The sequence below is a fragment of the Salminus brasiliensis genome, chromosome 1, assembly GCF_030463535.1.
Source record: "Salminus brasiliensis chromosome 1, fSalBra1.hap2, whole genome shotgun sequence".
Classification (NCBI taxonomy): Eukaryota; Metazoa; Chordata; class Actinopteri; order Characiformes; family Bryconidae; genus Salminus; species Salminus brasiliensis.
The window spans coordinates 26,241,175-26,266,624 of record NC_132878.1 but is presented as its reverse complement, the minus strand read 5'-3'; the positions used below and the strand labels follow the sequence as shown (position 1 = coordinate 26,266,624).

The 25,450-nt window shown below is 40.8% G+C and overlaps 1 protein-coding gene across 1 annotated transcript; it reads left to right on the top strand.

Annotated features, from left to right (window-relative positions):
- Positions 1-1,790: 1,790 nt before the first annotated feature.
- On the top strand, positions 1,791-25,450 carry glra4b (glycine receptor, alpha 4b). The gene is made up of 9 exons (XM_072694241.1): positions 1,791-1,871; positions 4,321-4,448; positions 10,280-10,347; positions 11,995-12,218; positions 13,391-13,473; positions 14,673-14,810; positions 15,091-15,305; positions 16,886-17,044; positions 23,415-25,450. Exons 1-9 carry the CDS (start codon positions 1,804-1,806, stop codon positions 23,694-23,696), a joined length of 1,365 nt encoding a protein of 454 aa, XP_072550342.1. The 5' UTR covers positions 1,791-1,803; the 3' UTR covers positions 23,697-25,450.

The following is a 25,450-nucleotide window of genomic DNA, read 5'->3' as shown; positions in this document are numbered from 1 at the left end:
TGCACCACCATCAATAGTTACCCACCACAGCTGACCGGGAGCCCCCCACAGTCCTTGTCGTTTTGGAGATGCTCTGATCCACTCGTACAGACATAACCAAGGTCTGACCATTTCTCCTGCATCCAACACATCAACTGCAAGTTCACTTTCTGTCTAACATGCATCCCAGACCTTGACATATGCTGTTGTTATGGGATAATCAACGTTATGTGCTTCATCTAATGTTAATGTTTTGGCTCACTGGTGTATATTATTATGTACACATAAATCAGTGCGGTTCACTGGCTGGCGGTGCAATATTGTGATCACATAATGATGATGCAAATGCAAATAAAGTGTTTGCTGATTCTGATAAAATCAGCTCAGATTTATTATCTGATTTCTACTTCATGCAGGGAAGCCTGTTTTGCCCTCTAGGAAGGAAGCTGAATCAGGATTTTCACACCACACAGACGCTCAATTAGCTAAAAGAACCTGCAATCAGCTCACTACAGAATCAGCCTTCAAATAACAGAACACAAGCAGGAGAGCAGAACCATACAGAGACGAATGAGAGAAAGTGGGGCGAGGGAGAGGAGAGAATGAGTAAGATAGATAGAGGGGTGATAGAACAAGAGATGGATAGGAGAATAGAAAAGTAAGAGAAACAGAGAAAGATGGAAAAAGGGACGAGAGAAAGAAATATGCGAATGAGAGTATTACACATATTACAGTAATGGTGATGATGTTAATGATGGTAATGGAGATGGTGATGATGTTCATAATGATGATAATGATAACTGTAATGATGCTGTGAAGATGATGGTCATAGTGATGATGATGGTGATTATGATTAGAATAACGATTATGACAGCGATTATGATGGTAATGATGGTGATGATAGGATAATAGGGGTTATTTCGATGATGATCATAATGATGAAAATCATGATGTAATTATGATAATAATTATAATGATAATAAGATCATAATAATGGTGATGATGGCAAATGTGATTATAATAATGGTCATTTTGATTGCAATTATGTAATAATGCATTATAATGACCATCAATAATAATGATGATGGTCATTATAATGATCATTTTGATCATGATAGTGGTGATGTAATGATGATTATGATTATGAGGATGCTAATCATGATGATGGTGGTGGTGATCATGATGACAGTGTGTTTCTGATGCCCATATTACAGTTATATTTCCATAAACATCTTTAAGCACATCACTCACCCAGCTGCCCATCTTTCCCTCTCTATGTCTCTCTCTCACACACACACACACATACACACACACAGCTTTTGTGTCTGCTCCGGCTCCTCGGGCTAGCATGTGTCCAGTGAGAGAAAAAAGGAGAGAGAGAGAGAGAGAGAGAGAGAGAGAGAGAGAGAGAGAGCAGTATGATGGAGAAAAGAAAAAGAGGAAGAAGTAGAGACAGAGAGATTAGAGCAAGACATGAGGAGAGAATCAGAACCAGAGAGAGAGAGAAAATAGAGAGTGAAATTAAGAGAAAAAGGATGAGAGGAAAGAGATTAATGTGAGTAAATAGCAAGAGAGCAAAATAGAAAAGAAGAGGCAGATATTGAAATACCCAGAGAACAGAATAAGAGTAGAGAGAGAGAGAGAGAGATTCCTACATTCAGAGTTGAAAACTTATCTGAATGCCTGATGTGGTTGCTGAGTCCTGCCGTGTGGGAGGAGAGGGGTGGGTGAGTGTGTGAGCACTTCGGAGAACATCACAGACCACTTCAGAGCACAGAGAGAAAAAGAGAGAGAGAGAGGGAGAGAGAGAGAGAAGGATTAAGAATGTTTACACACGTGTGGAAGACTTGGTGGATTTGGCTTTTGCTGTGGCTGTGTGGAGGAGTCCTCAGGTAAACATCTGTTTGCCATTTGAAACTGTGGGATTTACAGGAGTGTTTATTTCTGCATGGAGAGTATGTGTATGGAAATCCCCAGTATGCCAGGAATGTGTGTCTGTGTGTGAGTGTGTTTGTTTGTGTATGTGCATGCAGAGTTGTACTGTATATCACCTGTTTGTATCTTTATGGGTGTGTCTATAGAAAATGTGTGTGTATATATAGTGTGTATATGTATGCACACACACACACACACACATATATATATATATATATATATATAGCAGTGTGTCAAGATCTTATGATGAGTGGAGCAATAGAAATGCTCCAAAGTGACCTGAAATAATACCTTTTTACATTGACTTCGATTGAACGTTTTTTTAACCATTAAGTAGCTACTAATAGTTAATTCATTATTACATCTCCTTGTAAAAAGATCAGCAGATCAACTTGCCATTTTGGGTTTTTTGGGGGGTTTTTTTTGGGACAGTTACAGTGTATATACCTATAGTATGTATAGTGTGTGTAAAGGCATGCTGATGTGTGGGAGTGCACTTTATTTATTCTTGAATGGCTATGTGTCCGTTTATGTGTCTGAGTGTGTCCATGCATGCGTGTGTGTGTGTGTGGTGCACTTTTAGTTCTCTGTAAATGATGAAGTTGACACACAGAGACAGCACTGTCCAGATTCATATTTTTGCTGTCAATGAACAGAAAAGGGAAGAAAAAAATACTGCATCCAGAAATACTCATTCCGTTTGGGTTTAATGAGACATACCGCTCACGCTACTGTCAGACCGAGCCCTGAAAAAAAATGTGGGCCAGTAGGACAATCAAACGTGAAGCCAAAATGAATTAACGGGGACCTGTACTTTGGGTTGGCTGTTAACATGTCTGGCTGTTTTTATAGTTTTGGCAGTAAAACGTGGCACACTTCTGTTCTGGAACAGCTCCAGCGTGAAATGTGTCTAAATGTGGAGAAAAATTCACTGGACTTAAACTGACTGGAGTGTGACACTGTGTGTGTGTGAGTGTGTGAGTGTGTAAGACAGAGAGAGCACTTTATAGTTATTCTTATAATCATTTAGGGCCTCTTGTCACACATGAAATATTCACATGTACAACAACTTGCAATTTAGGACTAGAATCTGTTGAGGTTTCTTAATGTGTTGGACTGGAAGAGTGCTCTAGACAGAGGGTGCAATGAGAGTGGGTGGCAGGGGGGCGCAGGTTGGTCTGTTTAGATACACAGTGGCCATCTGGAGTTTGAGGTACAGTGGGTGCAATCACGTATAATCTTTGAAGGGACAGTTTGCACAGTTTCCCCCTTTAGCCAAATGGAGTCAAGACGTGTTTGGTTTTTAAAGTGTTTGCTTCTTTAGTTTTGTGCTGGCGCTAAGAGGCTAATGCAGCTAACAACTAATAGAACTAGATGGAACTAACGGAACAAAATGAATGGCTAAATCATTGCATTAACCATGTGGAAGAGTTCAATTTAACCTCTAATAGTCATGTTTACGTGGTAAATGGGAACTGACCCACTGTCCATAAACATGGACTGAAGTATGTCAAATAGCTAAAACATGGTGCTTGCCATCAGCAGTTGGAGCTTAGGAGAGCACAATTGGCCTTACTCTCTCAGGGGTGGGTTGATGGCACTTTCTTCCCACATCTCATCAGTGTGATTTTGGGCAGCACAGCCGTCTGTAAGCTGGTGTATTATCGGAGCTGGGGAGCTGCGCTGGCTGGCTAGCAATGCATATCCATTTCAAGACACTTTCCCTGAGGGTTTTTTGTTTGTTTTGCTTTTTCTTTTTTGGTTAGGAGGCGAGGAAACAATGTAGAAACCAGTTCCAACTCTACTTCACACAATGCTACCCGTGTTGGGAAGGTGAAGGCTAGCCTGTGCTTCCCCTGTGATGTAAAGCACCACCACATCTTTCCAAACTGCTGCTAATATGATGTCACTGTAGCTCAACACGCTTGGAGAAGAACACTAACTTCTATTTCTGTTACATGAGCTAACTAACCCTGGCTAGCAATGTGAGTCATAGAAGGATACAGAGAGCTCTTCTCATGCTTGGTCAGGGGTGGCTGTGGCATCACCGGAGATGGAACTCTTGTATGATTCTGATACGGTTGTGCCAGTTGAGAGCCCCTTTTGTCTATTTTTCACAGATCATATTTTATGGCACATTAAAAACCACAAGCAAGACTGGCAGACTAGGGTTCTATTCCCCACCCAGAAAAGCACACCAATAAGTCCCTGTTCATTTTTGGTATAAATATCAGCCTCTGTTGATCTGATCACAAGTAGACAGTGAAATGTAAAGCTGTTTACATATTTAATGTGTCTCCAGTGACCTCTTGTGCTTGAATTTGTGATTGGAGGAAGGGCACTGTACCCATTTACCACATCCGTCTCTCATTGCTCCCTATTTTTTCTCTCCATGTCCATTTTCAGGTTTGTGTCTGGTAGAGAGATGAAGTCCCCTAGCAGTAAAGCGAAGCCTATGTCCCCCTCCGACTTCCTGGACAAGCTGATGGGAAAAACATCAGGCTATGACGCTCGCATCAGGCCTAACTTTAAAGGTACAAAAAGCACAAATGTTAAAGTTACAGTGCGCATATAGCACAAACACAGGCCTTGACTAAACTCAAGCAGATGGTTTCCCATGGATTGAATAATGATTCACTAATTGAAAATGGTCTTTATTCCAGCCTTAGGCCTAATCTAGGTCTGGGATACTGGGCCAAGGTATGCTAAACATACACAGAGCTAACAACTCTTAACAAATTAACATTGGCTCGTGTTCCACACCACTGATTTGTCGACTCAATTTCAATTTCCGGGGAGAAATCAGTGTAGCTGGCGGGGGAGGGATTTGTACAGTCGATTACCCAGAAACAACCTGTGTAATCAAGTATGAGTTTTTAAAAATTGAAACGGCAATTTAGCACATTGTTTATTTCGTTTATTTCGGAAGGTTTTAGCACAGTGGATCCAAGGGGATTATTCTTGCAGAAGAGTGCGCTCAGTTCAAGAGTCATGGTCTATTTTTAGGGGTTAATTTCCACAGCTGAACTTTCTCTTTGATGCTCCTCTCTTTCCTCATCTAGTTTTTTTCTTTAAATCTTTCTTCCTCATGCCTTCATTCCCTTGCCTGTCCTGCACTGCTGTCTCCTGGTGATATTTTTGTCACTTTGGGACATTTTGAAATAGCGGCAGCGCACAGAAGGAAACCTGCTGATTTCAGCCGGAAAATGCTTTCAGTCCGGAACTTCACTCACTTTCGGACTGCAGGAATACAAAGACAATCGCTGATAGAGAGTGAAAGAGAGTGTGTGTATGTGTGTGAGAGAAGAGGAGAAAGAGAGACCGAAAAATGAGAGCATAAGAGAATGTTTTGACGTGTGCAGCAAAACTATTTTTTTCTAATCTGACAGACTCACCTGTGAAAAAGCTCAGAAACTCGAAAGGTCAGAAAGGCAAAGTGGAGCACTCAGGTCAGCACAGGCTATTTCTGCTTCACAGAGACGGACATCTGTTCTAAGTTATTTTTTCCCACGCATATTCCAACATGTCCTGCCTTCCGCATGAAGACTGGCTTGTAGTGTCCCACTTCCAATACTTGGGTAGTAGTATCTGACCTCCTGCAAGAATAGCTTGTAGTATCCCAACACTTGGGCTAGCCTATTCTGATAGGACTGGTTAGTCCCATGTCCTGTGCTTGGACTTGGACGGCCTAGTAGTGTCCTACTTCACTAGTCTCCTGTGCTGAAACAAGGAATGGCAACCTGCATCTAAGTTGAATCCTGCCTCTTGTTATGTTTATCCAGTAATATCTTACCTCTAGTATTAACTACAGGCCAATACCTCCTGGCTTCTACACAAGGATTGGCTAACAATACCTACAATAGGATTGGCTATCCACTCCCTGCTCTAGAGTATATATTTTGCCTCCTGTGGGACTAAGACTTTTGATTTAAGACTGGCCATTAGTATCCCACCTTCAGGGTTAGGAATAGGACTGGCTAGTAGTGCCCTACCTCCTGTGCTATAATTGACTGGTAATATCAGTGGCCCTGTGGTAGGATTGGCTAATAGTGTCCCACCTAGCTAGCAGAATCTCACATCTTGTGCTCGGAGTGAGTAGCATCCTGCCTCCAGAATTAAGACTTACATTGGCAAGTGGTCTCCCGCCTCATGTGATAGGATTTACTAGCATTCACTAGGATTGATTAGCACTATTCTATCACCTGAGCTAAAACTGACTAGCAGTATCTTATATCCTGCATGAGGTTTGGTCTGTGTTAGGATTGGGTAGTAGTACCCCACCTTCTGGTTCCATTTCCTGACTTGAATAGGGTTGGTTAATGGTATCCTGCCTGCACAAGGAGTGGCTATAGTTTTTGCTAGTACTATTCTGTCTAATTTACTAGGGTTGTCTAGCACACTGCCTGTATTGGTAAGACTAGTTGTATCCTACCTCCTGAACTTGGACTGGTTAACAGTATCCTGCCTCTTGTGATAAGATCGGAATCAGCAAGTCATATTCCACTTTGTTCTGCACTAAGATTGGCTGGTAGGCCTAAGTGTAAGAGACAGGACATGACTAGCTCATTTTAAGAAGCACGGTTTGTCCAAAGGTGTGGGTAATCTGATGTCTCATCTGCTTTATGTGTTTCCATTTAAACCAGGGGTAGCAAACATACAGCCCGCAGCCTAAAACCAGCCAGATCTACTGAAGGTTCCCACTAAATAAATGAAGAATCCATGTTTTTAATAGTAACATTTTAATTGAGTTTAATTGAGTTATGAAGGAAATCCACTCTCTCTAAACTGACACCAATCTAAAGGCACGAGACAGGACAGTTGGGGGCAAGACAACAGAGAGTCAAACTCGGAGGCAGACCTAAAAACTCTACAATTGGTCATAGTTTGTGTTTCACACGGTGTGAACTCTACTGAATGTCAGTTCACCTCCCTAAGCTGGAACCTGTTGTTCTTCAGAGACGTCAGCTAGCACGGTTAGATCTCTGTTAGTCAGTGGCTCAGTTGTCTTTTATCAGTGAGAGAAGGTTGTCAGTTGTCAGTCAGTTCAGTGCTGTTCCACTTGTACACTTTAGGCAAAACATGCTAATGATACTAACTCTTCTTTAGCAAACTGAGAACTTTGTGCCTCTCTTCTAAAGACGTGGACATGCGATAAATCGTTCTGATGTGATGTGCCTCATTACCTCAAATGAGTTTGCCACTCCTGGTCTAAACATACAGGCCCTTGCTTTGAAATTAAAACAAAGCTGAAAAATTGATTCTCTGCGAGAGCAGGTCTGTGGAACATGATTAAAGTGGATCCTAAGATTACAACTGTGGCGGCGCGTCGGTTTGACAGTGTGTTGTGAGGCCGCGGTGCACAGAAAAGTGCCACAGCCACTTGTCCATGAGTCTTTGCGTAGAGGGAATTTTCTCTGTCAGTGGGTCCATTTAGTTTGCTTTCCTGTCTGCTCGACTGTGTGTTAACCCACAGACCTAAATCAGTCGCTCTCCCTCTGTTTCTCTCTCTCTCTCTCTCTCTCTCTCTCTCTCTCTCTCTCTCTCTCTCAGTTTTTTTCTCCTCTATTGCTCAGTTCATCAATATACTTGGCAGATTCTGTGTGACACACTTGCTGCGGGCTCTGTCTCTCTCTCTGTTTATCTGTCGTTAGTTAATTTAGCTCTTTCTTGGTATGTCTGATTTACAACATTGCCAAAGAAGTTATTAAATATTCAAAGTAAATCCTTAAATATATCGTCGCTGTCTCACAAAAAACTTGTCTCTTCGTTCACTTCCTATATCGACATACTGTGTACTGTCTGGCAGTAGTTCTTTACATGGTGTCAGAACCTCCTGATGAATGGACTAATAAAAGGTTCCAAAATGACTTTGTATTGTATTTAAACCTCCATTGAATGTTTAGCAGGTTTATTTCCTTCTCCTGTAGAGTTGAGATATGTAGGTTCTGCGTGACAGTGATGATACAGTATTTGTATGTGTTTGTTATGTTTGTGGACACCCTTTCTAATGACTGCATTCAGCTACTTTAAGTTGCACCCATTGCAGACACAGATGTGCAAATGTACACAACACAGCTTGTCTAGCCCCTGTAGAAAAGTATTGCCAATACAATAGGACTCTCTGGTGCAGATAAACATGAACCTATTGGCACTGTGCCTAATGCCAGACGTGGGCTAGACAGGTATAAAGCCCCCCAGCATTGAACTGTGGAGCAGTGGAACTGTGTTCTCTTGTAAAGATGGTGGTGCTCTGTCCAATACTTTTGGGATAAGTTGGGTATGAGGTTTGACCTCACTAACACTCACTAACATTTTCAGAGCAATGCTCCGAAATCTAGTAGGAAGCCTTGGCTCTGGACTGTGAAGACAGTTACTCCAACAAAAGCAGGATAAACTGTTTCAACACCGTTGATTTTAGAAGAAACAATGAATGAGGTGTCCCAATATTTTTGTCCAATAGCTGTTTCTGCTTGCCATTATTGGTGCCATGCCTGAGCTAGGATTATGAGAATATGCATTGCAACAAATAAACAAACAAACAGGGAAACCTTTTGGGTTGACATTTAGACAGAATCTTCACATGCAAACGCAATGATATTAGCAGTGAAGGTGCAGAACAACCAAATATAAAATATATATAGGAACAATCTCTCCTGTCCTCCCACCCTTCTTCACTTTCTCTCTTCTTTCCATTTTTAAACTCCCTCCCCCTTTTTTCCTTCTCTTCTCGTTCATCTCTGTTCCCTTTTTTCCGCCTCTTCCGCTCCCCAGCTCTCGCGTCAACTCTCCCTTGCTTTCCGCATGTTCTCTCTCTCTCTCTCTCTCTCTCTCTCTCTCTCTCTCTCTCTCTCTGCATCTGTGGGCGGTCTCTGAACTCATGTATATTTCATCTCTGTTCCACATCTCAGAGATGAGGCTGTCAGTGCAGGCGAGGGAACGTCCCAACTTATCAGCTATAAATATCACTCTAATGCTTAATCAATAAATGATCATTTCCGTGGAAACAACACAATCAAATATTTACCACGAATAGTTTGAAATGGCTGGCCACTAATTGGACCATGCTGAATTGATCAACACAGTCAGACAGTGTCAGGCTGGTGGAGAGTGAAAGCTTGCCAGTTGGCTGCGTTCTACAACAAGCTCCTCCTGTGCTGTCACTTTCAGGGGGAATGATGTGAGAATCTGGCAGCCTTTTAGATAATTCACCACATTGATGGTATCTGTTGCAGCGAGCTACAGGTGGAGCCTTTGTCTGTGTCCCAGCCACAGTCTCTCGGTTCTGCTTTGCTATTACGATGCTAACAGTTCTGCTTCATTATTTATCTGAGCTGGAAACAATTGGGCCAGTTTGACAAGTAAGACATCACTAATGGGGTTTGTTTGGCCAGTAGTTCTGAGACAAATATACAAGATATGGACAAAAGAATTGGGACACCTGCTCATTTATGGTTTCTTCAGGACAAAAAAAAGAGTTTATCCTGCTTTTGTTGGAGCAACTGTCTGTACTGTCCAGGGAAGACTTTCTGCTAGATATGGGATATACTTCTCTACAGGATGTGCATTTGCACATCTGTGTCAGCAATGGATGCATCTCAAAGTAGCTAAATGAAATAAATAAGTTGTGTGAATAAATACACATTATTGCACAAACTATTACTATGTTTAAATATATTAAAGTTAACAAATAACTAGAAAAAACACATATATACATTTATTTCCTGTAGAGGATTTACAGACAGCAACACTACTTCATTTCCAACTTTTCTGGGGAAAGAAAACATACATAAATACCACAATACTGTATACAACACAAATGTAGAATAAAGTTATAGTAATGCAGTGCTTTGTTTATTGGAATAAGCATATTAGTAGTAATGTATTTCAAAAATGTGAAAAGGCCAGTTCTCCTTTACATGATGAATCGAGTAGAACCAACAGAAATGGGCCAAAATGACGTTTTACACTGACGTTCACTGGGAAAGTTTTCCCCTTTTTTCAGTAAAGTTGTCTTTTTGGAGATGTGGGGATGTTTTATTTATTAGGAGTATACTGATGTACTGATGCAAAACCACTCCTGGCTTTTCATAATAATGTGTGATAGACTGAATGATGTGTGTGTTGCCCTTCATGGCCTATTATGTCAGAAACAAGAAGTACAAGAACAACAAGAAGCTTTATCTTTATCTCTGCATGGGGGTGTGTGTGTGTGTGTGTGTGTGTGGATGAATCATTTGTCTTTTACACAAAATGACAGGTAGAGAACTCATGTTTATGGATATGTGTGTGTTTTATGTGTATGTGTATGTGTGTGTGTGTGTGTGTGTGTGTGTGTGTGTGTGTGTGTGTGTGTGTGCTTTTTTAGGGCCTCCTGTCAATGTCACCTGCAACATCTTTATCAACAGCTTTGGCTCTGTCACAGAGACAACTATGGTACAGTCACGTGCACACACACACAAACACACACACACACACACACACACACACACACACACACACACACACATATATATATATACATTCTTTCCAATTGATGACTGTGAACAAGCCATAGCCCTAACAAACTCATTAAGGCCTGAGACCTTGGTAAAGAGCTCAAGAGCTCAAATCCCTTGGGGATTTATATACAGTATCACTATCTGACTCAGTTAAAAGAGCAGAAACTGAACTATAGTGAATGTATGAGTCTTGTATCACAATCTAACTCAATTAAAAGAGCAGAAACTGAACTATGGTGTAAATATGGTACTGTATCACAATATAACTTAATTAAAAGAGCAGAAACTGAACTATAGTGTAAGTATACGTACTGTATCTCAATCTGTATAATCTGTATCATAAAGTATGGATATAGATTCTGATGCAACTGGAGTTTATTTCAATATTTACTGTACTTGTGAAGACACATGAAAGTTTAAAAGTTATAATGACTTGCACACACATAGTCACAAACGCACACACACACACACACACACACACAATTGTAACAAGTGCCATATTAAGTATTGCCACAGGACCACCATATGTCACTGTGCATTACACCAAGCCGGTCCACCTTTAAACCACAGAGCAACCAGCAGACATGCTATAAAGCACAGAGAAACCCTCTATGAATAATGGAGCACACACACACAGACACACACACACACACACACACACACACACACACACACACACACAAACACACTTCCAAAGGTCAAATTACTGCAGCATGCTTCTCTACTTGAACCCATTAAATAAACAGCATGAGGGATATTTAAGTAGAGTGGATCGGCCACAGTAGACTCTGAGCAGCCAGATACTATACAGAATAATTTATGTCAATCTGGCAGAGCAAAAGCAAATCTTGATGACTAAATGAAGCAATGTCAAAAAGGGGATCTTAAAAGACCCATATCATAGAAAATTCAATTAGGGGTGAGGAGAAACATCAAAATTTCATAGCGCTACCTGTAAATCCACTACTATTCCCCCAAAACCACACAAATCCAGGCTTAACTTGCTAACAGCTTACAGCATAAGCTTTCTGGGTGGAACTTCTGAGACTTGGTTTTGATTTTGTTCATTCATCTGTGACCATATACCAATACATTTAGAGTTACACTACTAATTTCTGTTTTTAACCTAAATTGCCCTTTACTCTAAGCAAAAAAAAATTCTATATAGTATAGAAAAGGTTCTTTGTAACAATAGTTGAACCTTTTTGGTGCTTTAAAGAACCATTTTTAAAAGGTTCTATATAGAACCATCTACAAAACCACTTTCATCAATCCAGAAAACCCTTTAACCAGACCAATAATAAGCATTTATCATCTTTACTAAAGTACCCTTAAGGAGCCCTTTATTCTACTTCTATCAGTAATTTCAGTGATACAGGTGTCCTTACCTATATTCTGCCCCCCACCCCCTTTAACTCACATTTAGTTCATCAGACATGTTTTGTGTCTGACATTTGCTCCTTTAAGCATTGCACTGGAGCTCTGAGGTTGATGTAGCTAACAAGCACTAGAAGCTCATGGCATCCAGGTTAGCAGCTATGATCTAAGCCTCTAAACATTTCAATCCTGTGTCCTACTGTAGGACTACAGGTTGAATGTGTTTCTGAGGCAGCAATGGAACGACCCGCGGCTGGCCTATAAGGAGTATCCAGATGACTCTCTGGACCTGGATCCCTCCATGCTGGACTCCATCTGGAAACCCGACTTATTTTTCGCCAATGAGAAGGGCGCCAACTTCCATGAAGTCACCACCGACAACAAGCTGCTGAGAATCTTCCAGAATGGAAACGTGCTCTACAGCATCAGGTTAGGACCACCTTTTCAACCCCTGAGACCATTGCAGCTGTTTGTTGTGGACCAATCAGCCTTTTTCATTTTTAGTTCTTTTTTGAGGAGAGATTTTCCCAAAATTTCCTCAATTTAATCCTTTCCAATCCACATTCACTTAGGATGTCCCCTTTATACAGTGTTATGTGTGTTGGTCGTGTTAAGCTGAGTGGGGGCATTGGTGGGCGATGTTAAAAATGGTTTATTGGTACTCTGTCATTTAAATTACATTTTTAACATCCTTTTCAATATTTCAACTTTCAATATTTTCTCTCTCTTTGGTTATTCTTTTTTTTTATATGTTTTTATGTGGCCGTGCAAAAAAATCCCAGTCGTGTGGGAATCCCAGTCATGAATCAAGGATCATCACCAAGGATCAGGCTAATGATCTCCCAATGATAGAGCCGACGTCGAGATGGCTGTGCCAGTCGGAAGACCCCTTATTTAGATTAATGAACTTTCTTTACTGTCTTTTTTTTTCTTTTACTTAGCTTTACATTAGTGTGTATATATATGCTTATATTATGGTTCAGTTCACTGGTGGTTCATGTTAGCGCTGTACTGTCCACGTAATGCCTGTATAGCATTTGACTCTTTATAGATGCTTATATTATTCTTGCAGCATCACCTGCTACTCAGAGATGGGCATTGCAATAACAACAAAACATTTTTACCTTTTTCACATGGACCCCTGAACATATTTTTGCTGATTTGTTTAATTCTAACTTATGTGTCGTTCAATGAATTGATTATAAATAAGTAGGGATCATGTGAGGTTTGTATTACTCTGACTTCGATCTGTCTGACCTGAACATATTTCACAAACTAAACATCCAATCTGAAATTCATGCAGGTCTCAGAACTCCATAGATTTGTACCTCGGTGCCTGGAAGTTCAGGTGTGTGTATGTTTATGTGTGTGTGTGTGTGTGTGTGTGTGCTGTCCAGCTGAGTTTGTCTTTTTCTGCTCCAACACATTCTCAGATCAGCAGCACCTGCTGTCTGTCACCTGGCTAAACACTCACAAACCCGCAGGACAGCGGAGTGTGTACCTCTCTCAGGACACGGCAGTGTAAATATGTCACAACTCCTTCTCTGTCTTGCCCTCTCTCTGTCTCACTGCATCTCTCTCTCTCTTTTTCTCTCTCTCAGGTTAACTCTGATTCTCTCCTGTCCCATGGATCTGAAGAATTTCCCCATGGACATTCAGACCTGCACCATGCAGCTAGAGAGCTGTGAGACTTTACTTCTCCTTTTCAATTCTTTTCTTTACTCTGTTAATTTTTTTTGCTGCCCTTTGTTTGAATTAATGGACCCCCCTTCCCTCTCAAACACTGTATTTTGATATCAATAGTAGTTTGCATCTACAGGGCACTCTGGGTCAAATGGCATTAATTATGTTTTCAGTGTAAACAAGTCACATCCTCTAGAGCAGTGCTTTCCAGGACCCCCTGCCCTGTGTGTTTTAGTGTTAAATAGGCTTCCAACACACCTGATCTAGCAAATAGGTCAATAATTAAACCCTGATCTACAGAGACACTTCTGCATATTTGATTACAATTTTATATTTTATTTACTTAATTTAAAGTAGTAGCGCTCTCTAAAATACAAGTCAAAGTGGTCTGAGGAAAACTGATCAGAGGTTTGATCATACACCCCAATTTGTCCGAGCTGAGTGACAGTCAATCACACAGACTGAAGATTTCTGTGAAAGAAAGGCAGATTCACGTTATGCAGACAATCCTTAAAGCAAATTTACAACTTAAAAAGAAGAAAACAATAAACTTCAGAATATTCACAATATAATATGCTTGTTCCTGATTTCTGTTACAGTAAACAGTAAACTTGCTTACTGGTTTTAGCTACTTTAGTTAAAGTTTAGTCTAGTTATTACTTTCATTTAGTTTTAGACACTTTAGTGATGCTTTAATTAGTTACTTTAGACCTTTGGTAACTCTCATACTTACTTTAGTTAAATATCTTAATATTTCTTTACTTAATCTGCTGCTGAAGTATCTTACTACATAATTAATAACTTTACTTCTTTATTACTTTATTTAATTAGTAAAGAATAATTACTTAAATATTATTTAAATATGTCAATAACTAAATACTAAACACCTCTTTACTTTAGAACACTTACTGAATACTTCTTTAGTTACTATACTATACTTTAGGTTCTATAGGTAGGTATCTTCATCTCTGTATTTAATCATATTGCTGTATATTGTTGCTGTCATGCAAAAACATGTGAACAAACAAAAATCTCCAGAATAGCAACTTTAGAGGAGAAGGACAAAATGTCACATGAGATATAAAGTTTTTGTGTGACAGCACCGACTTATTGTTTATGTGGAACAAGTTATGCATGTGTATAATATTCTCTCTCTCTCTCTCTCTCTCTCTCTCTCTCTCTCTCTCTCTCTTTCTGCAGTTGGTTATACTATGAATGATCTGATATTTCAGTGGCTGGATAATGGCCCTGTGCAGGTGGCTGATGATCTAATGCTGCCTCAGTTTGTTCTCAAAGAGGAAAAAGACCTGGGATACTGTACAAAACACTACAACACTGGTACACACACACACGCACACACACACACACACACGCACACACACACACGCACACACACACACACACACACACACACACACACACACACACACACACACAAATATTTAAGTCTTTTATCTATGTTGAATTTCAAATTGTAGTAATGTGTCAAAATTATGTATTAATATAATACAGATTGCCTGAACTAGTGGAAACACTAAACAGCCCAAAACATCTACTTGGGTTTAGAATATTATTTAGCTTCAGTCTACACAGTTTCAGAGTGTATGTGTGTGTGTAGGTAAGTTCACCTGTATAGAGGTAAAGTTCCACCTGGAGAGGCAGATGGGTTATTATCTGATCCAGATGTACATCCCCAGCCTGCTGACCGTTATCCTATCCTGGGTCTCCTTCTGGATCAACATGGACGCTGCTCCAGCTCGAGTGGGGCTGGGCATCACTACTGTACTGACCATGACCACTCAGAGCTCCGGCTCCAGAGCCTCACTGCCCAAGGTTCAGTATTACATTTTTCATCCAATCATACCTTCCATTCATCTTCCCATCCACTTTTATGGTGTTAGTCTGAGCATCTTCCAGTCATTTATTTATTATCTATCCATACATCTATCTGTCCATTTGTCTATCCACCACTATACTACAGTGGTAACATAGTCACTGATGAATCCATCAATGACTTTTTTGTCCACTCATACAGTCATCTGTCTATTATGTCACCCATGATTCCATCTGCCTTTAAATTTCTGCACTCATGCATTTACCCATCAATGCATCCATCCATGGTGGTACCACAGGGATCACTGACCATCAGTCTTTTCATTTCTTCACTCATCCATATTTCCATCCATGCATCCATCCAGTAATGTGTTTTGGGGGTGTATTAGCCCATTGCTCAGAAACCTCAGCTATAATTCAGCAAGCCATGGCTTTGATTGTAGCTATTAGTGGTTAGCTGCTGCCTTCACGCCCCTTAGCACAACTAGAAATACTCAATCCGCTCTGAGGGCATTGTCCTTGAACTGGCATCTTTAAGTCACTCCACATAAGACATCAGTATGTCATCAGTATGATTAGGGTTAACGTCTCACTACATGATGACGAAATGTGTGTGTGTGTGTGTGTGTGTTTGTGTGCAGTGGATGTCCTACATTGAATCTGTGTGTGTGGATGCATGTGTGCAGTACCCACATCTTTAATAACTGTATAATTAAGTATGTGTGTATTATTTGTGGGTGTCCTCTGTTGGCTGCAGGAGCCCATTCAGAAAGTGTGTCTGGAAATGTGAGTAAAGTAATGTAGGAATAGATCTGAGGGACTTTATTTTATAGAAACAGGGTTAGGTTTAGGGTAATTTAGGGTATATGCAGACTAATCTATTTACAGTAATATTATTTAATCTTGTTTACATTTTGCATGTCTTCTTTTGCATTTGCACATCCACCAAGCCCCCTCACTTTGGCTTGGCCTGAAATGTAATCAATCCGCCAAGACATTTGATTCATTTTGCACTGGAGCTATACAACTAATCCACATAACAATTAATGAAAGCTCCATCTATGTGCCACCAGTACAACTCTACAAGACCTATGAATGTGCTCTGTGGTATCTGGCACCAAGATAGGACAGATCCTTTAACTCCTGACAGTTGAAAGGTGCATCCGCTGCAAATCGGGACACCATCTAAGTGATGTCAAAGGAAACAGGACATTTGACGGTGGACAGGGTTTAGCATGGGCACTTTAACTAGTGTTCAGCTATGCAGCAGGTGTGCTGCACTGTGTGTTTTAAGGCACTTCTGCCATAACTTCCATTGAATGTTTCTGAGACTTGAGCCACAGCAGCCCTTTTGTCAGTTCCACCCAGGTAGAACCTTACCTATCGATAAGCCTTGGCGCCCATAACCCTGCCGCCAGTATTTGATTTGTCCCACCTTGGACCACTGTCGGTAGATACCTACCATGGCTGACCAGGACACCCCTTTCAGATCTGCACACCTGACTATTTCTCCTAAATGAATAAGTGAATAAAATCAATTACAAAAAGTGTTTATGTATGTGTGTGTGTGTATGTTACAGGTGTCCTATGTGAAGGCCATAGACATCTGGATGGCGGTGTGTTTGCTGTTTGTTTTCGCTGCGTTGTTGGAATATGCTGCTGTAAACTTTGTCTCTCGGCAACACAAAGAGTTCTTCAGACTCAGAAGGAGGCTACGGGAGGAGCAACGGCAACGAGCTGTGAGTAACACATACACACACACCCCTTTGGGCACTTCACAATCACGTTTGTCTCCTGTACAGGCTCGCTGCCTAGGGAAGAGAGCAGCTTAATTTTCTTGTCTCTCGAGACATTTAACTGCACTGCCGTGCCATAGGGGTTGTGCGGAATCACACATCTGCATAATACAACAGCCCATCATCCAAGAAAATATAGGCCAAAGTAAGCTGTCCTCTTAGCCTCTTGGCTAATGAAGTCATCCGACTGTGGAACCCTCTCTACGGAAGGCAGTGTGAGAGCAGCGACAAGTCTATATTACAGAAACATCCCATGTCGTAACAGCATACAGTCAGGTCCATAAGTATTTGGACAGTGACAAAATGTAGTTTTGCCTCTGTAACCACCTCAATGGATTTTAAATTAAGCAGGATGTGATTAAAGTGTAGACTTTCAGCTTTAATTTAAGGGGTTTACAAAAAACTAATACAGGAATGCAATTCATACGGTTTAGGAACTATTATAACTATTATTTTTAACACAGTCTCTCCATGTTCACAGGCTCAAAAGTAATTAGACAAACTAACATAACTATATACAAATAAATTATTATTATAATTGCATTCCATGGCTGTCTAAAGTCTGAAACTTATGAACTTCACCAAATGCTCTCCCTAGATGTTTTGTCAGCTCTTTACTGCAGCAGCCGTTGTTTGCAGCTTGTTTTGTGGAACAGTTTGGTGTTCAGTAAGCGAAAAGCTGTTCAATTAGGTTGTGGTCAGGTGAGCGTTTAACAGCCTTTTAAGAACATTCACTTTATTTGCATTAAGATGCTCTTGGGTTGCTTTCGCTGTAGGTTTTGGGTCATTATCTATCTGTACTGTGAAGCATCACCCCATCACTTTGGCAGCATATGACTAAATCTGAGCAGATAGTATGGCTCTAAACATTAAACATAAACACAATTCATCTGGATTCCACTGGCAGGTACCATGGCATTCTCCAGTAGAATTTGCTAGTGAAATACCCAATGATGGCAAGCCTTCTTAATCCCAAGGCAGAAAAGTAGCCCCAAACTATGAAACTGCCATCCCCATGCTTTACAGTTGAAATGAGCTTCTTTTGTTCAAATGCAGTGTTTGTTAGTTTTTTTTTCATTTAAAGTACTATTTCGGATTCAGAAGGCTTCTGGATAGGTTTCTGGCTTATCCATGTGGTCTTGAGCAAACTCCAGAGGGGCAGCAGGGTTCTTTCTGGAGAGCAGATCTGGCATGCGCATCATTCCTGTTCAGTGTTTGCCTAATGCTGAATTCAGATTTAGATGAATTAGAATTAGATGTTACCCTGAGGTTCTTTGTGACTTCCTATAATATTGCTTGCTGCAATTGCTTGAGTGTTTTTTTGATGGGCGACCACTCGTTAGACAGTTAACAATGGTGCTGAATTTACTCCCTTGTATATCATCTGCTTCGCAGTGCCTCAGATTGGTGGAGGCATGGGCGCTGCCAGGGAGTTTACACCTCATAAAAAGATATCACACCGGGCCCCACAACTCTAACAAATCCAAAATACTCAATTAAACAATCAATTATTTTTAAGGTCCCTGTCAGACCGATTGAATCATCCTAACTCCTACGGTGTCACTGAGTGGTGCCCAAACCCTTTAGAAATGTCTGTTTTTCAGTCTGGTAAACTTTAATAACTCTTATTCTAAGTTCCTCAGGAATCTCCTTTGTTCTAGGCATGGCACACTTCCATTAACCTGTGTGACAGTAAAGATCAGAACCAAATAGTGAAGACGCAAATGTATGTTCTTGAAACATGAGAGGGCCTGCTTATCTCACACCTAATCCTCTTCTATGAAAATCCCAATTATCCCTTATTCACATACCTTTTCTGACTGATTGAATAACATTTTCATTTAATAGAACGTATAATGCTTTTGTTTCATTTGTTTAATTGGGCTCTATTTAACTAGTTTAAGGACGTAAGTGAAGATTTTGCTCACATTTCAGGTCAAAAATATGCAGGAATACAGAAACTTCAGAACTGTGTGGAAATGTTTAGCAACTGTTGATAAGAATTCCGGGAACTTCGCTTGGGGACTGTCAGGATGCACAGCCTGAGAGGGCAGAAAGCAGAAATAATCCACTCTTCCCCCACGCATCATCCCTCCATCCTCCTGCAGGGCATATTGGCCCACTTGGTGTGTGTGTGTGTGTGTGTGTGTGTGCTTGAGCAGGTGCTTAGGAACTGGGTTTTGGCTTTACCTGGCCAACTGTAGCTTTGTTAGGCACATGCATGCAAGCATGGACACATACACACATTGAGTCCCCCCACACATATGATTGGGCAAAGGAACCCGCACACACTGTCTGATCTCATACACACTTACTCACCAAGCACTGACCTGTGCACAATATGTGGCTACACACACAATCACACACACTGTGCTGAATAACATATTCCAGTGAGAACACACTTTCCTCAGGGTAGAAACAAGGTCTGTGTCTCATGCACCAGTACACACTCACTCACTCACTCACACACACACACACACACACACACACAAACAAAAACTAACAAGACAATTGATAAAACTATACAAGGTCTGGACAATCAGAAACACTGCAGTGTTTACAGTTTAAAGCTGATAGAAATCTGTCTTTTTTTCTTGCAAAAGGTTTTGGTTCTAGAGAATGCATTTAGCTACTTTAAGTTGCACCCATTGTTGACACATATGTGCAAATGCACACACACACACAGTCTAGTGTATGAAGAGAAGTATTGGCAATAGAATACGACTCTCGGTAGCAGATCAACACAAACCTGTTGGCACCATGTCTAAGGTCATAAGTGTAATACTTAAGCAGAAACTATTGGATAGCATCTATCAGTATGACTGCGTCATCAGTGTCCGATTAACATGTTGTCCGGCTTTGATGGCCGTGGGGGGGGGGTCTATTTTGGCAGTTCCCATAGCTCAAGCGGAACACCTCACAGAACAGGCAGTCGCTGGCTATACTGAGCAGTGGTTTCGAGCAATTCACTTAGATAGCTTGTTGTCTCATAGATCATACTCTTTCTGCAATTTCCTTTAGGATCAGTACAGTGTTATCTTATCTTATCTTATCTTTTAAACCCAGGATCTGGAACCCAGGACACACAAAGAAGTTTCTCTGCCACTCACAGCCATAGTCAATAGAAAATACCTTGCCCTTTACAAGAGTTTATACAAGCTCCAAAGCCTTGTGTTCTAGTCATTGTGACAGAGCTGAAGAGAGTGTATATTAAATATCCATCTAAATGATTAAGTAATGTATTATAAACTGTTTTTATTCAATTATTTAATTAAGTAATGAGAATATAAATGTATATGAACAATTAATAATAAGTGTAAGGGAGCTCCCATCACTTTATATAAAAAATGCATTATTTTGAGTTTAGTTGCACTTTAATGAGTTCAATGTTATAGAACAGCACCTCATCTCATGTATGTGCAGGTCAGTGATAGAGCCTGGACAGGTGTCTGGTAAGATTCTGGTTCTGGTCCAGTAAGTAAAATAAACAACAGGCTGCAGTGGGACTCACTATCATCCACATAGGAGGCCTTAATCTGAAAAAGGCTAAAATACAGAAAGCTACTGTTATTAGCTCTGCAGTGCGCTGAGACAGTCTCTTTTCAGAAGACAGATGGGTCCAGTTTGCAGTTTGATAATATTTAAACAACTTCTCGCCTTTTCTTTTTCAGGATACTTCTAGTATCTTAAGCATGAGCTGCTTGCTTATCGGCCCTTTTCAGATTCCTTCAGGAATTTAACGCTTAAGGATCACACTTTTGTCAGTAGTGTGTTTGTGTGCATGTGTGTGTTTGAACATATGAGGTTCCCTTTGCTCCTCTGAGAGTCTAAAGACCAGCTGATGCATCAGCAGAGCGAGGAGTCATCCTCAGTTCTGTGTGTGTGTTGGGGTACACAGTGACCTCGATTCAGAGCTTTAGAGCTCTGCGTGTGTGTGTGTGTGTTGTGTCTGGAGAGTTTGAGTGGAGAAGAGAAGAGTGAGAGAATCATTTTACTGTGTGAATAAATGATGTGTTATGGCTGTTTCTTTCTAAAGGTGTGTGTGTGTGTGTTCAGGCTTCAGGTCAGCTTGGGGGAGCCGAGACGAAAAGCAAGAACAACGATGTTACGGGCAGCACAACGTCCTGCAGGAACACACAACGCCAGTGCAGCGCCTGTGCACGGGTACACACACATAAACACATGCCCACCTCATCCTGAAGCTTAACCTAAATAAGCATGAACTCTGACCTCTTTCACTTTTCTCATAAATGCTTTCTTAACGCATTTGACGGTTTAGGATGTGTCACCGAAAAGCTAATGTGGTGTTTTTTTGGAGGCTACATAGTTGCCATGTAACATAGGTTCAAGAGTTTTAGCAGACTGATGCTTACTTGTGTTTTGCTGTGTTTATAGTTGCCCCTTTTCACTAATTAGCTCCTCTGACATCATAGCAGATGCTGAATATTACAAGCACCCAGATAACACCTGCCCTTTGGTTAAAACCAGGTCACTCATGAAAGAGGCCAATGAAGGCTGGCATGACTCAGGGTACAAGGCTCTGGTACAGTCAGTCTGACTCTATGGCACACTCACACTTGCCTCTACACTCTGCATAGACAGCATACACACATATGCAAAGTCAGTACACCACACGCAGATGCCCAGCTGATGTGTCATGCTGTGTCAGCTTCTCATCACAATGCCACAATGAATGATTATAAAAATGGCCAGCAGGTTTATGATCAGTGATTAGAACAACACCCTGCAGCCTGCATCTCCGACCCAGTCTTTTTCCATGTCAGCGCTGCTCTTATTCTGCTTCACAGCTCTGAAAAACATTAGCCTCCAGCTTTCTTTTATTATGTTCTCACAATGTTCCAGGAATGTTTTGAGGATGTTTTTAGGAAGTCTTCCTCCATGTAGCTCAAATCCTATCATCTAAAACCTTCCAACTAAACATCATTTCAAATGGATGAACCAAACAATTCCACTTAATGTCCTCCGAATGTTGGTGCTAACCTTCACCCGGTTTAGCGCTAGTGGCATATATGTGATGGGGAATCTTAGCGAATGTGTGGAACAAAATTGGGGAGCATGATTTATCTTATTACGTTAATGAAAAGACAAACTTAAAATGTTCCAATGTTCCTTATGTAATATCGTTCGCTGGATCTAAAACAGTGCCTGATTTTTTTATCATGTCACCAGTGTACAGTATACAGTGTACCAGTGTATAGTTTACATCTACCACCTACCATTAACAGAAAATTATGCTTAGCTAGGCTGCTCTGTAGGTAAAGTGCAGTTTAGATTTGGCTTAATGCTTGCCTGAGAATCTGGCCTAGTCCTTTGTCCCTACAGAATTGCAGAACTTTTCACAACTGAATAAAAGTACTACTACTTTGTCAAATTTGAGGTAATTTCACCCAACTACAAAAAAACATGGACGCCATGGGCTCTTCCGTTCTATAGAAATTTTGCCTAAACTGTCCGCCAATTTGGTAAATTTGCAACCAGAACATGTGCAGTGGAGACCAGAGGCAAGCCAGACTTGCCTACTCATTTGGTAGACTTTCCCCCTTCTCCTAGACCGAGCGTGTCTCAGGCCACCATCATTAAGCTCCTTAAGTGCAGAAGCAAAGCAGATTTTTCCCCTGGATACCCATTTTGTGTCAGTACACTCCTCAATGTTCTTGAGGAACATTTGGAGGTTTCAATTTGAAACTGTGGAGGAACCTCTGAAGGTGCTTTGAGGAACCTTCAAGAAATTGTTTTTAGAAGAAACAAGTTACTTAAAGGTTCCTCAAAGCACCTTAAGTGCTTTGGTAAGATTTTAGAACAATAAAAGTTTAATGTTTTAACAGTAAAAGTGCAGTTCATATATTTTATCCCAAAACTATTTACATTTCCATCAAATTACAGTTCAGTGTTTGCTGCTGAGATCAACTGATACTCCTATGATCCAGTTTAACCCCTGAGCTGCACTGCTAAAAGAGAGAAATGGGCTTAAAATGGGCTGTTTTGTCATTGAAACATATGGAGGTATGCAGAGCTACACATCATACTGCAATCAGCCAGGTTAATTTCACCCAAGGCACTTTTATGACTTATGTCACTATATGGACAAAATTGGGCATTTGCACATCTCTGTCAGCAATGGGTAAAACTTAAAGTAGCTGAATACATTCATTAGAATAGATGTCCACCAAAATTTGGACATACAGTGTATGTACTCCTTAGGACAATATACAAATTAAAATATGTGTATTGAGAACCGCACTGTACTGAGCCTATGTGAGGCTGCTCATTTCCTCTCTGTTTGATCTTGCAGGAGGAACAGCTGGCTCAGCAGAATCCAGATTTCTTCTTCCCTGGTTATGGTCTGGACACCTTCCTCTCTGGAGATGGACCCATCTCTGAAACAGCTGCCATGTTTGCCAGTCTGCCTCCTGGCCACGGCCTCTTGGAGATCCGTCGCCGTTTCATCGACCGTGCCAAACGCATTGACACAATCTCCCGAGCCGTCTTCCCTCTCAGTTTCCTGATCTTCAATGTCTTCTATTGGCTCACGTACAAGGTACTTCGCAATGAGGACATCCACGCAGTCCTGTGAACGAGGGGCGCATTGACCAAAGGACTGGACAGTGTCAATTAGCCCCTTTCACACTGCATGACTTATGTCGTTGTGGCTTCGAGCTCCTTATGTCGTAAGAAGACGGATACCACAGAAAATCGGTGGGGTATAGGTAGGGACATTTCTGGTCATTTAAAGGGGCCATATAATGGAATAACAAAATAGAGCTTGAAATCGTAGCAGATGCTGCACTGGTCACCTCTGAATTTATACAATTCATATGTGGAAGCAGAAACAGCCTACATTTTGAATTCATCATATTTGTGATCTCACAACCATGAACACATTTACATATTTATGAACATATGATCCTTAGTGTTATTCTTTTTTTTTTGCTTCACATTTCAGCCGGGGCTGCTTTTAAAAACATATGAAAATGCAGACAATCAGAAGTGATTTACAATTTACATACACATGTCTTAAAGGCACATGAACAAATACAGCATCTTCTTCAATTCTAATGGATAAAAGTTGGGAAGTGACTATGAAAACCTGATTTTTGTGCACAAACATTAGAAATGGACATGTGGAGTGAAATGCAAATAAAAGTAGAATATGGCCTCTTTAAAAATGAAAGCATGTAAAATAAAATATACTACCGGGGTGCGAATACATAGGTTGTGTAATGTGAAAGGGACTTGAACATCTCAAGGATTTAACCACTGCACTAGGAGTGCAAGCAGACCGAACTGAACATTCTGTTTGGCTCCCATGTAGGATTCGGGTAGCTCCCTTTATGATTCCCATACCCATCCACAAAATCCTTTTGCTCAGCCCGTGGATGCTCCATCAGTCAGGACTATTCTCTGATGATGAAAAAAAGTCAACTGTTCCAGCCTACACTTTATATACATAATGAAGTAAAAACTCTGGTAACACCATTACAGCTCGGTAAGTGTATGAAAGTGAGTATATGAAGCCCAGGACACATCATCCCAGCATTCATCCACAAATCACACAAATCCAAACACAGTAATGTTAATTTTAGGAAATAAGTGGATGTAGCCCTCCAAACAGTACTCCTAACTTCAAAATACATTGTTTTTTGTATTTAAACTAGGAAATCTTAATTTAGGGTATAGCAGGTCACTGCTGTATGAGGTAAGCAAGCTTATTTGGTTTTACTGACACTTATTTGGCTTATTTGGTTTTACTAATACTGACAAGTCAGAATTAGGTTTTCTAAAGCGGACTGAGAATCTTAGAAGATTGGCATTCTAAATCTATATTACTTTGACAACAGAACATCTATACTTTTCCCAATGCGTGTTGTAATGTCTGGTGGCAACAGACGAATGCTCCAATGGGGAGTGATGCGAGCGGTGGGTAGCTACTTGTCCCAATTCTCCATAGAGGAAAACAGTCAAGAGACAGTCAGTGCAGTGTAACGGAAACCATTTATTGGGCACAGGAGCACCTACATGCCACTCATCACCATCAAGTACTGTGACAGTAGGGTAGAACATACAGGCTATAACCCAGAGCTATCCACATGCACGTACATAACTGTTCATGTCTCAATTCTCTCTCTTACTGTGCACTTAAAGTGACTGTTACAGTGTTCATTTCCATACTTTTCCAGGTTTTTAGCTTAAAAAATGTCCAGGATGGTTCAGGATGTTCAGTCTCTCAGGATTTTCTTTGGGCATCATTGTTCATCAACCACTGAAAATCCCTATTGCTACTAGCTAGAAAAATGGATTCTAACAGTGAATGTAGCCCTCCAAACAGTC

Bases quoted from the DNA above. Each gene is read 5' to 3' on its own strand.
- glra4b (XM_072694241.1), top strand. From the start codon at position 1,804: ATGTTTACACACGTGTGGAAGACTTGGTGGATTTGGCTTTTGCTGTGG. The intron at 4,449-10,279 runs GTACAAAAAGCA...GTGCTTTTTTAG, and splicing joins CATCAGGCCTAACTTTAAAG to GGCCTCCTGTCAATGTCACC. The intron at 13,474-14,672 runs GTGAGACTTTAC...CTCTTTCTGCAG, and splicing joins CACCATGCAGCTAGAGAGCT to TTGGTTATACTATGAATGAT.